Source organism: Macrotis lagotis, chromosome 1 (genome assembly GCF_037893015.1).
Source record: "Macrotis lagotis isolate mMagLag1 chromosome 1, bilby.v1.9.chrom.fasta, whole genome shotgun sequence".
Classification (NCBI taxonomy): Eukaryota; Metazoa; Chordata; class Mammalia; order Peramelemorphia; family Peramelidae; genus Macrotis; species Macrotis lagotis.
The window spans coordinates 401,300,591-401,313,744 of NC_133658.1; the positions used below are offsets into that span (position 1 = coordinate 401,300,591).

The following is a 13,154-nucleotide window of genomic DNA, read 5'->3' on the forward strand; positions in this document are numbered from 1 at the left end:
GTCCTACACTCAATAATAAAGTGCCATCCCTACTCTCAATAATTGACCTGCTTCTCTTCATTGCAGCCCCCCTCCTGGCCCAGCCCTCATCCTAGCCTCCAAGCTGAGTCCCTACTTCCCTCCCCCTCCTGATGTCATCTCCCATCCTCTCCACTGGATCTTCAGTCTTTATAGGGAAAACCCAAGAGACAACAAATTCTCTTAGTGACTGTGAGGAATGTTTGTGAGATTGGGGGCATTGGCAAGGGGGAATGGGGAGACGGGGTGGGAGGTGAGAGAACTATGGCCAAGACCCTTGTCAGGGGCTTGGAGGGACTCCTAAAAAGAGACTATCCTTTCCTCCACTAATCACTCTATGCCTGGGTTTCCTGGTCCTTGCTGTGGCCTGGAGATAGGAACAGCCCCTGCCCCCCATCAAATTCCGATGGTCAGAATTCTCCCTTCTATTTTCTTTTCCCGCCCACCCTCATTTCCTGTTGTGCTTTCTCCCCCTCCCCCGTGGGACCTCTTTGGATACTGGTTTAATTCCCCCCACCATTTTCCCTCCCCAGAGTACATCTTTTAAATCTTTTTTCCAAATTGTCTGGACTGGGAATTGTGCTTAGGAAAGTTAGTGAGGGGACTCTGGCAGGGACTGAGAGATGGTGGAGGGGGAGGGTCTTAGAGACTTGGGTTTTGGAGGGAGTATGTTGTCTGATGGCTGTTAAGTGCAAGTGGGTAGTAGTAATGGGATGGGGAAAGAGGTCAGCTAGTGACTTCCCTTATCTGGACTGACTGAGCTATCCCAGCTGGGGCTAAAGGGAGATAGGGAGGGAGGAGGAAATAGGGATCCTACTCAAAGTCCAGTGGCACTGGAAAGCATGGGAAATGGGGGATTGGGGCAGCCTGGTCCTATGGGATGTGATGACCTTATGAGATATTTTCCCCCTACAGTCTTGATTTCAAGTAAAGAAAAACACTTTTAATGAGGTCTGACTGGAGGGGGTCTCCTTTATCAGACCATGTGTCTCTGACATATATTTAAGAAATGTAGTCACCTTAACTCCAAGCTAGGCTCCTATAGGATTGCATCTCTGTAAAGAGATCCAGAGATTCTCCTCTTCCTTTATTTCTCATGCTCCCTTCTCTTCAAGGGAACTTGGGCCACAGTTTTTATCTCTCCTTCAGAAACTATTCCAACACATATTCCATGGTTGCCCTGCTTTGTTTTCCTCTACTTCCAGTTTTTTCTCTACCCCTTCCTCATTCTCCCCTTTTTTCTCATCCCTACTCACCTTCCCTTTTTTCCTCTTTCCCCCTTTCCCCTTTTCTCTTGTCTTTTCCCCTGCTCTTTCTCCCCTCCTCTCTTGGCTACTTCCTGTGTTGATCCTGATCCAAGTTTCTTTGACAGGACAGAAAGACAAGGACAGACCCCAGCTGGGCCCCAGTGAGAGAGCCAGTGCTGCCTCCAGGTCTGAAGATGCTTCCTGTCCTCTTAGGTAAGTGTGTGTGTGTGTGTGTGTGTGTGTGTGTGTGTGTGTGTGTGTGTGTGTGTGAGAGAGAGAGAGAGAGAGAGAGAGAGGAGTAAGAAAACATGAGTTGAGATGGAGAGAGGGAAACAAAATGATGGCTTATTGGATCAGAAACCCTACAGCAAAGGTTGGCAGGGTAGGGGAAAGAGGTGCAAAACAGAGGAGAGTACACAGGATTCTGGAAACTCAGTTTACCTACTGTGTTCCCAAAGTGATTTCAAGCTTCATTTTCCTCATCTTTAAAACAGATCAGTTCTAGGAGTTCACTCCATCTTTGCTTTTTTTTTTTTTTTTTTTTTTTTTTTAGTTTTTTGCAAGGCAAATGGGGCCAAGTGGCTTGCCCAAGGCCACACAGCCAGGCAATTACCAAGTGTCCGAGACTGGACCTGAACCCAGGCACCCCTGACTCCAAGGCCGGTGCTCTAGCCACTACACCACCCAGCCGCCCCCCATCTTTGCTTTTTATGACTTTTGTATTTCCCCCTGCATCACTTAACATTCTTCTTATTTGGAATGACTTACTTGTCTACCAAGTCACCATCCTCTTATCCTCCAAACTCACATTTTCCATGAAGCTCTTCTTGTCTCTCCTCAACCAGTTCCTATCCTTTTATATACGCTAATTTTTCTTCAGACCCGTCATTTGTCTGTTTGTCCTGTTCATGGCAACACTTTTCCAGATGCTTCAGATTAAGGTTCTCTGGTTTATACATTTCATGGATGTTGAACCTATCACACCTCACCTAAAGGCTATCAATAGTTTCTTTTCTATACCTCACCTCCATGCCTAAGACATTATGTCTGTATGAAATGGAATCCAGACTGAGGGATCAACCAATAAAGTGATCAATCAACCAAACAACCGATCAGATTAATTCTTTAATTTATCAAACAAACATTTATCTACTTAGTACAATCAACATTGCATTGATACTCTAGTGGAGTCAAGGATGAATAAAACACGGAGATGGGCAGGAAAGTGAAGTGTGCTGTTATGTGACTATTATAAGATTTTCAAATAGTAAGTGTACATCTTTCTGCCAATGTCCTGACCCTCCTGTCCATGTCTTAGTTTCCCAAATCACTCTAACTCCTTCCCTGCTCCAGAATGGTTCTGGAGTTGGATCTATAGGCTCTGGCCCAAACCAAGCCTAAGCAAGAGAATGGCAGTAGGGCAGAAGGGCAGGAAATGGCCTAGGAAGCAATGCAGGAAGCCAGAAGTCTAGAGATTGTTTCCTGGGGATTTCCCACTACTTCTCCTTGGCTCTCAACTGGTTTCATTGCTGGGAACTATGGAACTGGAACCTGGACAGATGGGGAACCTTGAGAGCCAAGATTAGGTAAAAAAGGATGGGGACCAGTGATCACAAGTACTGGGACAATCCTGGGAATGCCAGAGTGAGTTGGGTTGGTCTTCTCAACTCACTCTCCAGTATAGAGAAGCTTGACCCAGAGACCAGCAGAAGGTGAGGCATCTGCTATTTTAAATGAAGACATTATCCTTAGAGAGAGGGATTACAGAAGGACCTGTGTTCTAATAGCAGTAATAAGCTCAAAGGATTCATCAGTTAGAAAGGCTCTTAAAAATAATCTAGTTTCAACATGGAAATATGTTTAACATAGTTATACATGTATAACCTTTATCAGATTGTTTGCTATCAAAGGGAAGGGGGAGGGAAAGGAAGGAGGGAGAAAAATGTGAAACTCAAAATCTTGCAAAAAGGTAAATGTTGAAAACTATCTTTTGAAATAATAAATAAATTTTAAAAAAATTCTCTACTCTCACAATCCCATTTTATAGGTGAAGAAACTGAGTGTGTGTGTGTGTGTGTGTGTGTGTGTGTGTGTGTGAGAGAGAGAGAGAGAGAGAGAGAGAGAGATTAAGTGACTTTTTTTGGAAGGCAATTGTGACTTGCCCAAGTCACATAGCTAGGCAATTATTATTGTCTAAGGTCAAATTTGAACTCAGGTCCTCCTTACTCCAGGGCTAGTGCTCTATTCACTATGCCATGTAGCTGCCCCTAAGTGACTTGTTAAAACTAGCAAGGTCAAGTTTCAAACTTAGCTCCTCTGATTCCAAATATAGTTTATGTATTGGAGAAGCTCTGAATGGGGTATCTTAGATCTTCTCCTTTATACTCCTTTTTGTCTCCTTTTCTTTCCAAGCTTGGCTGTGGCTGTTGGTATTGTTGCCTGAGGTTGAGTCACTGAAGATAACTCCCCATGGCTCAGAGTTTGTCCTCAACGTCTCCAGTACCTTTGTCCTGACTTGCACAGGGGATGCCCCAGTGATCTGGGAAAAAATTCCCCAACAGACCCTACCACCTGTTCTTGAGACACAGGATGGCACCTTCTCCAGCATCTTGACCCTCACCAATGTCACTGGCCTCGACACAGGAGAGTACATATGCTCCTACAATGGCTCTCAGGGACTGGAGTTTGGTGGGCAGAAGCGGGTCTACATCTTTGTCCCAGGTGAGTGGTAGCTCTGAGGTCCAATAGTGAAGGTCCCTGCCCACTTCTTACAGTGACACACTGGGATCCTGATCTTTGCTGTCCCCGCCCAAGGAATATCATTATTATAACTATTTTCACTGTGATTTCATTCTTTTCATCTTTTCGAGATAAGTGTTCAGATTGAAAAGATCTAAACCCAACCTTGTATTCTGCTTATAGATTTATGATCTTTGGATTATTATGAAATTAGATAAAAGGTTGCATTTTGTGATTGAATAAGTGTATTGAGATTTGAGCTCACCTTCTTTAGATTCACCTCATGCAACTTTGGGACAGCCCCATTGACAATCAGGATGACAGGAATTCATCCTTTCCCCATAAATTTCTTCTACTAAATATATTTTGCAGTTTTTCATTCCATACAATTTGAATATTTTGAGTATTCAGGCAACAGCTATTCAAACTGTTATTGTTAACTTCTCATTCCTCAGAGTTATGTCTGCACAGCTGTGGGGAAAAGTTCTGCTGATCCAATTCAGTTTATCTGTTGAATCTTCAAGGCTATTTGAAGTTTATTTGTTTATTTTTCCCCATTCTCATCTTTTTTTTGGTGAGGTTCATGTAGAGATGGCTCTCTGTCACCCAGTTATTGTGAATACTGTTTTTGAGGCAATCAGGGTGAAATGACTTGCCCAGAGTCACACAGCTAGTAAATGTCTGAGGCCTGACTTAAATGCAAGTCTTTTTGTTTTGTTTTGTTTTGTTTTTTGCAAGGCAATGGGGTTAAATGACACATAGGTCACACAGCTAAGTAAGTATTAAATGTCTGAGACTGGATTTGAATGCAGGTCCTCCTGTGTCTAGGGCTGGTGCTCTATCCACTGTGCCATCTAGCTGCTCTGTAATGACCTCCTAATCAAGGTTCCATCTTGGAATTTATTCCCTCCCTAATACATCCAGCATATTCTTCTTGATTGATCTTTCTAATATTTCTAATCCTGTTATTTCTTTGTTTAAAAAATTTCCCCTGACTCCCCATTGTCTATGAATCATGTCCAAACTCCTCTATCTAGAATCAAGTTGAACTTCCTCAGTCATTTGCCACCATACATCAATATGGATTTACTAATCTTTCTTTTCAAGCTTTGGCAAGGCAGAAGTTTCAGTTTTAGGGGTTAGGTGGAAGGGAATCCCAGTAGAGAAGCCAATGTCTCTGGGACACATTATGATTTGACTCTTCCTCTAGGATTCTCACTCCTGTCTGCTTCCTTAACCCATTCTTGTCTCCTCATCATTCTGTAGACATCTCTGTGGGCTTCCTCCCTGTGGATCCTGAAGAGCTGTTCATCTTCTTCACGGGAGACAGTGAGACAACAATCCCATGTAGAGTGACTGATCCAAACCTGGTGGTGACACTGCATGAGAAGAAGGTGGACGTGTCACTACCTGTTCCCTATGACCACCAACGTGGCTTCACTGGCCCCTTTGAGGACAAGACCTACATCTGCAAAACCATCATTGATGAGAGAGAGGTAGACTCAGAAACCTATTATGTCTACCGCATCCAAGGTGAGGACCTTGCCCTCCTGGGCTAACTTCCCTTGCACCTCTTTTCCCTTCTACAAATCAGGGTGTGTTTATCCATCACCTTCTTTGTGCCAGACAAAGAAGGGTTGTTGTTCAATAGTTCTTCAACCTTTGTGATACCATTTGAGGTTTTCTAGGTAAAAATACTAGATTGATTTGCAATTTCCTTCTCCAGCTCATTTTACTGATGAAGAAACTGAGGCAAACATGGTTAAGTGACTTGTCCAGGGTCACACAGCTAGAATACATCTTGGGCAGATTTGAACTAAAAAAGATAAATCTTTATAACTCTAGTTAGAGGCACTCTAAACATTGTGCCATCTAGTGGTCACAGCATTTTGTTGAGCACTGGGTGTTCAAAGATAAAAAATGAAGCAGTCCCTGTCCTTAAGGCAGTTTTAGTCTATTGGAAGTAACCAACAGGCATGTACACACATGCACACACACACATACATACATACACACACAACAAATATAAAGTAATTTGATAGAAAAGAGGCACTAGCAACTGGAATCAAGAAAGGTCTTATATAGGACAGAGGGAATTAATTCCTAAGCCTAGAAAGCAGCCTGTACAAAGGTATGGTGTTGGGAGGTGGGGTATCATGTGAAGAAAGGCAAGAAGACCTATTTGTTTAGTCCCATAAAGCCCATTCCCAATTAAGTGTCATATTACAGCACCAAGGACAGGGAATAGTTTTCTCTTGGCCTGTCCCCAGGTTCTAAGCACGTCTATGAATAGTTAATAAATTATCCATATTAACAATACAAATTCACATGTAATAATCATCAGCCCACCCATATGTCAATCATTTTGTCTTTTCCAAAGAAGTTTCACTTTCCATACCTTCTGTGAATCGCATGGTAATCACATGAGGTAGAGAGGGACAGGTATTGCTATTTTCATTTTATTCATGAAAAAATTGAGGAAGGTTAGGAGCATGGAATTCTAGGATTTAGAACTGCAAGGCACTTCAGAACTCATCAAGTTTAACCCCCTCATTTTATAGATGTGGGAACAGAGGCCCAAAGAGATGAAATGATCATTGATGTGTGGAGAGTCTTTGATGTGAGGGTTTGTTCTTGCCTATGCCTTTCCATAGAAGTATCAATCCAATACACTATAGAACTTAATTTGATTCTGGATGCCAGTGCAATTCAGTTCAATTCAATAATGATACTCTTTTGTATTATTCCTTCTTACTATCCAGTCCATTATTGTACATGTCTTTGAGGAGATTATAAGGTCATAGATCTAAACTGGAAGAGACCTCAGAAGTCAATCAGTTTAACCCCTTGGTTTAACTGATGAGGGAAATGATCAGGGAAATTAAGTGAATAGTAGAAGAACAAACACAGTAACCATCAGCAGCAGGATTTGAACTCATAGTCACTGACTCCAGAGCCAGTGAATTTTTTTCCCCATTGTATCATACTACTTCTGCTGCTATGTCTCACTTCATTCCTCTTCAATTTCATCTTATTAGGCTCAGCTGATGACGCTCCCCTCCCAAATCTCAAATCTTTTATCAAATATCAAATCCCTAGACTTCTGACTACATCGCTCAGGGTCACTTTCCTCTTTCTCTACACAGTCTCATCCATCAATGTCTCAGTGAATGCAGTTCAGACTGTGGTACGGAAGGGTGAGAACATCACTGTCCTCTGCATTGTGAAGGGTAATGAGATGGTGAACTTTGACTGGACCTATCCTCGAATGGAGGTAAGGAAACAATTAGGAGATTTGGGAAGGGTGGTAGGTGGTCCAGTCTTGACAGACACAAGGGTAAAGAGGGAGGATAGAAGGGATGGGGGTGGCCATTCTTGCCAGGGCCAATGCTCAATGTCAATGAGGGAGGGAGGGCTCTGAATGGAGGTGGGTCATAAAAGACTGGGCTCTATGCTTTCTTCCAAAGGACCCTCAGAGTGAGACCTTCTGGTCTGCATTAGGCTGAAGTTTTCTTTTTTTAAAATTTTTATTAAAGATATTATTTGAGTTTTACAGTTTTCCCCCAATCTTGCTTCCCCACCCCCACCCCACAGATAGCACTCCATCAGTCTTTACTTTGTTTCCATGTTGTACCTCGATCCAAATTGGGTGTGATGAGAAAGAAATCATATCCTTAAAGAGAACAGAATTCTCAGAGGTAACCAGATCAAACCATAAGACATCTGGGTTTTTTTTTCCGAATTAAAGGGAATAGTCCTTGCACTTTGTTCAAACTCCACAGCTCCTTATCTGGATACAGATGGTACTCTCCTTTGCAGACAGCCCAAAATTGTTCCCAATTGTTGCGCTGATGTAATGAGCAAGTCCTTCAAGGTTGAACATCACTCCCATGTTGCTGTTAGGGTGTACAGTGTTTTTCTGGTTCTGCTCATCTCACTCAGCATCAGTTCATGCAAATCCCTCCAGGTTTCCCTGAAATCCCGTCCCTCCTGATTTCTAATAGAACAATAGTATTCCATGACATACATATACCACAGTTTGCTAAACCATTCCCCAATTGAAGGACATTTACTGGATTTCCAATTCTTTGCCACCACAAACAGGGCTGCTATAAATATTTTTGTACAAGTAATGTTTTTACCCTTTTCCCTCATCTCTTCAGGGTATAGACCCAGTAGTGGTATTGCTGGGTCAAAGGGTATGCACATTTTTGTTGCCCTTTGGGCATAGTTCCAAATAGCTCTCCAGAAGGGTTGGATGAGTTCACAGCTCCACCAACAGTGTAACAGTGTCCCAGATTTCCCACATCCCTTCCAACAATGATCATTATCCTTCCTGGTCATACTGTAGGCTGAAGTTTTCAATTGGAAGTTAGTTATTCTTTCCCCAAGTCAGATAAGCCAGTCTTTTGGCATATCTTCTTTGTCTTCATACACATGGGTCATAGAGGAAGCCATGGAAATTCATGCCTATTGGCTTTCCTATTCTGATGCCATTTAACCCTGAAGGTTTCTTTTAAACCTTCCCTGATTTCTCTGGAACTGGGACCCTTTTCCTGTGCTATCTCTGCAGAGCAAGAGGCTGGTGGAACCAGTGACAGACTTCCTGTCAGGGGTAGAGTATGACATCCGTTCCATCCTGCATATCCCCAGTGCTGAGCTGGGCGATTCTGGTACCTACATCTGCAATGTCTCAGAGAGCTACAACGGCCATAGGGACATGAAAGGGGTCAATATCACTGTGGTTGGTAAGTGCAAAGGTCCAACCCTCACTCTTACCTCACTGGCCAAACAAATGTGGGAATGGAACCACCCTTGAGAATGAGGGAAACAAGGCATCAGAACTATGCTTGGTTTACTGTATAAATGCAGAACCTATCTCTGGGAGATTTCATGATATTTGAAGTGCCACTATTTCCTTAACTCTTCCCTGAGCCCAAATCTTCTCCTCTCCATCCTTTCTGAGCTCATGGCTCTTCTGAAATTCTGATCTCATTTCTTCTGATTCTTTGACCTCTTTCAGACAAAGGATTTGTGAGGTTTCTGGGGGACTTGGATGACCTGGAGTTTGCCGAGCTGCACAAGAGTCGAACACTACAGATGCTCATAGAAGCATACCCTGCACCCACCATTGTGTGGCTCAAGGACAACCAGACACTGGGCTCTGGGACTGCCAGTGAGATCTCTATCTCTACCAGGAATTTGTCTGAGACAAGGTGAGCCAAACTCCTTGACAAGAGAAGGCAAGATATGGATGAAATTTGTATCATCACTTTCTCTAGCATGATCCTAGGCTAACATCAGCTTGACCTCAGTCCTTAGAGATACTTTCTGGTCTGCCACTGACACCTTTCCTAAAGATGTATTCTTTATGTACCAATGTCTAGGTGGAGGCCAGAGCTATAGGCATTAACTGGGAGCAGGAGGCTTTGACTTTACTCAAAAGAGGGTTGTCCAGGATAGGGGGAGAAACAGAGATATGATTGCAATAAAGTAGGAACCAGGACATGAGTTATTTTAAGTGGAAATAATAAGGAGAGAGAAAGGGAAGAAGATGGGAGTAGAGAAAGGAGGAGAGGAGAGAGAAGGGGAGAGTAAAGAGGAGAGGGGAAGAGAAGAGAGGAGAGAGGAAGAGAGGAGCAGAAAAAGGGAGAAGAGGGGAGAGAAAGAGAAGGTAGGGGGAGAGAGGTGGGAAGGTGTGAGAATGGTTAGAAGCAGAGAGAGAAGAAGAGAGAGGAATAGCAGGGAAAGGAGAAGAGAGAAAAGAAGAATGCCTGCACTAGCTACTTGACTGCCTATGGATTAAGTACCATGTTCTTGGGTTTAGTTATCTTTGCAATCTAAATAGCTTCCTCTACCCCCTCTCCACCAAGTAGCCATAAAAACATGCATGCACACTCACACACACACACACACACACACACACACACACACACACACACACACTGCCAGAGCCCTTGTTCCATCATAACAGCTGATGAATCCCAACTCTTAGTGTAGTAGAAAGAAGCACAGGACTGCACTAGCATCTTAGAGATCTAGATTTAGGACCCAGAAGACTGGAATTCTAATACTGTTTCTGCCACTATAGTATTTTGGGAAGGACACTTGTCCTCTCTGTGACTCAGTTTTACCATCTTTAAAGTTAGAGGTTTAGACTAAATTAGATTCAATAAATCATTTAAGAGCCAACTATGAGAAAGATACAGTATTAGACTCTGGTGATACATATCCAACAAAAATGGTCTCTGACCTCCAGAAGCTTACATTCTGCTTGGGAAGGGGAGTGAGAAGACAATGATACAACATTTACACAGACATGAAAATGCAATATAATTTTAGAAAAGGCAGCTAGAGAGATCAAGAAAGGCTTCCTGGATGAAGGAAAACCTGGGATGAAGCTTAAAGGAAACCAGGGATTCTGAGATAACAGGGTGAGAAGGAGTACAATGATTGTCAGTTAATAGAGTTATTAATTGCTTACCCTGTTATAGGCATGGTACTGAAAATATTGTTGTTGTTTATGACTCTTTGATATCTCATTTGGGTTTTCTTGGCAGAGATAATGGAATGATTTGCCATTTCCTTCTCCAGTTCATTTTATAGATGAGGAAACTGAGACAAACTGGGTTAAGTAACTTGACCGTGGTCACACAACTAGGAAGTATCTGAGGTCAAATTTGAACTCAGGTTTTCCTGACTCCAGGGCTAAAACACTATCCATTGTATCACTTAGCAGTCTGTGGTGACTATATACAGAAAGGCAAAAGATAATCTCTGTTCTCAAGGTGCTCACAGTGTAATGGGGAAAGGAGACATGTAAACAGCTATATGCAGAGACTTGGAGGCAGAAGATGACTTTGGACAACAGGATTTGAAAATTCAAATCAAATAGGACAGTTTTCCTGGAGCCTAGAGAGTACATGGGGAGGAATGATATGAAATAAGTCTGAAAAGATGCAGCCAGACTATGAAGGGCTTTAAATGTCAAACTGAGGAGTTTGTATTTTGTCTGGAAAATTATTAATTGGGAAGCACTGAAATTTCTTGAGCAGTCAGCTGTCTAAAGGATGGATTGCATCCTATAGGGATTCTAAGCATGGAGACCATTTAGGAGGTTATTATAATACTCTGAGTTAGAGGTAATAAGGGTGATACAGGAGAAAGGGAGAGATGTTGAAGAGGGAAAATTCACAACTGATAGTATTTTTTTTTTATTTAAGGCAGTGGGGTCAAGTAACTTGCCCAAGGTCACACAACTAGGCAATTATTAAGTGTCTGAGGCTGGATTTGAACTCAGATACTCCTAACTCCAGGGCTGGTGCTCTATCCACTGTACCACCTAGCTGCCCCCACAACTGATAGTATTAAGGGAGAAGTGAAGGGTAAGAAGAAACAGTGAAGGACAGCACCAAGATTGTAAACCTAGATGTCTTAACAGATGGTGGTACCTTTGACAGGAATAGAGAAATTTAGAACTGAGACACTGTTGGGGTGGGATGTTTTCTAGGGTGCTTTCCAACTTTAAGCTTCCATAAGTCTGTAATGTTTCCTTCCTGGGTGTGGTTCTCCACAGGTATGTGTCAGAGTTGACCCTAGTACGAGTAAAGGTGAATGAAGGGGGTCATTATACCCTCAGAGCCTTTCATGATGATGATGCTGACTCATTCTCCTTCCAGTTGCAGATCAATGGTGAGGAGAGGTACCTTAGAGGGCTCACCCCCTCCCATTCTTTCTTTTCCTTCCCTAGCCTTCCACACCCCTCAATTCCCTCCCTACCTCCTTCTCCCAGTCCTTGACTTAGCTCATCCTCTTCCCTTCTGCCCCCATACTGATGCTCCTCTTTTTGCCCCACTTTGGACAGTTCCTGCTAAAGTGATGGATCTGAGCGAGAGCCACCCCAGCAGTGGGGAGCAGCTCCTTACTTGCCGAAGCCAGGGAATGCCACAGCCTGTCCTTAACTGGTTCAGTTGCAGTGATTTTAAGAGGTGAGTGGAGACCCCAATCAAGTGCCTAAGGCCTTCAGCTTACAGGACAAAGGAGAAATCAATCAACAAGTATTTATTAGGTGTTTGCTATGAGTCAGACACTGTGCTAAATTCAGAAGATACAAAAAAAAAAAGCAAAAATATTCCCTGCCCTTAAAGAACTTACATTTAAATGGTGCTGGGGAAATATGTATTCAAAGCTCCTAAGGTACATAGAACCATCAAACCCTTGAATTTGGTCTGGGAGCCCAAAAGGAGATAAACTCAAATAGCATTTCATCCATTCCACTGCTTTTGGCTCTTTCATTGCCCCAAGATAGAGATGATTTCTTTTGTTATCAAAACACTGAGAAAGAGAGACCCTATAGCTAGCATGGTTCTGTACCTTATAAACTGAAGGAAAGTTCTTCCTTTCATCTATTCTACATTGATCCAGCTACCAAGTGATTTCTTTCTATAGATGCTCTTGGCCCTTTAATCAGAGGCACAAGCTCATTCACTCACTAAAACAGGCCAGTTCTTGAGAGCTGGCAGAACTGAACTCCTCATAACTCCTTTCTTCTCCTTGGAATTTCTCCTTTTGGCTACCCATAGCTCAACAATTCATCTGGGACCAAGAGAGCCTCTTGGAGGGAGAGCAAGAAAGGGCAGCATTTATAAAGGAGCTAGTGGGCTGAGCAATAACAGGTTCTGATATAGAAGAATTGAGGAAAGGAGTTGTAGGAGATAAAGATTTCCCTTAAGCCTATCATCAGTAGACCAGGTTATCCAAGCAACTACTATTCCTCTCTGACATTGCCAAAAGGCCCCTGTGAGGTAAAGGGGAATAGAAGCTGACACTCTAGATTCACCTTCTACAAGAGGTCTTTACTAATCCTTCTTAATGTTAATACTTTCCCTTAGTTGATTCTTTCCAAATTATCCTGCATTCATATTTTGTTCATATATAATTGTTTGGATACCTCTTCCTCCTCAAGAGCAGGGACTAATTCTTTTTGCCTTTCTTTGTTCTTTCACTGCTTAACATGGAACATAGCAAAAAGAGCTTGTTGACTGACTGAGTAGGGATTCTTCACCTTTTCTTCAACATAAACACCTTGGAAGGTCTGGTGAAGTCTATGGATTCCCCAGAATAATATTTTTAAGTGCATAAAATAAAATT

At 42.6% G+C, this 13,154-nt stretch overlaps 1 protein-coding gene across 4 annotated transcripts in view; it reads left to right on the forward strand.

The window, feature by feature from the left end:
* The window catches only part of PDGFRB (platelet derived growth factor receptor beta), a 68,910-nt gene that overhangs the window by 22,845 nt on the left and 32,911 nt on the right, over positions 1 to 13,154 (forward strand). For 2 of the 4 annotated variants that reach the window (XM_074212646.1, XM_074212648.1), the window contains exons 2-9: positions 1,396 to 1,478; positions 3,678 to 3,986; positions 5,271 to 5,537; positions 7,151 to 7,278; positions 8,578 to 8,752; positions 9,028 to 9,220; positions 11,581 to 11,696; positions 11,869 to 11,992. In XM_074212646.1, the coding sequence (XP_074068747.1) occupies positions 1,460 to 1,478; positions 3,678 to 3,986; positions 5,271 to 5,537; positions 7,151 to 7,278; positions 8,578 to 8,752; positions 9,028 to 9,220; positions 11,581 to 11,696; positions 11,869 to 11,992 (1,331 nt within the window). In that variant the 5' untranslated portion in view covers positions 1,396 to 1,459. Of the gene's footprint in view, positions 1 to 1,390; positions 1,479 to 3,677; positions 3,987 to 5,270; positions 5,538 to 7,150; positions 7,279 to 8,577; positions 8,753 to 9,027; positions 9,221 to 11,580; positions 11,697 to 11,868; positions 11,993 to 13,154 lie in introns of all 4 variants that reach the window. The other 2 variants (XM_074212647.1, XM_074212645.1) reach the window with 1 other exon arrangement.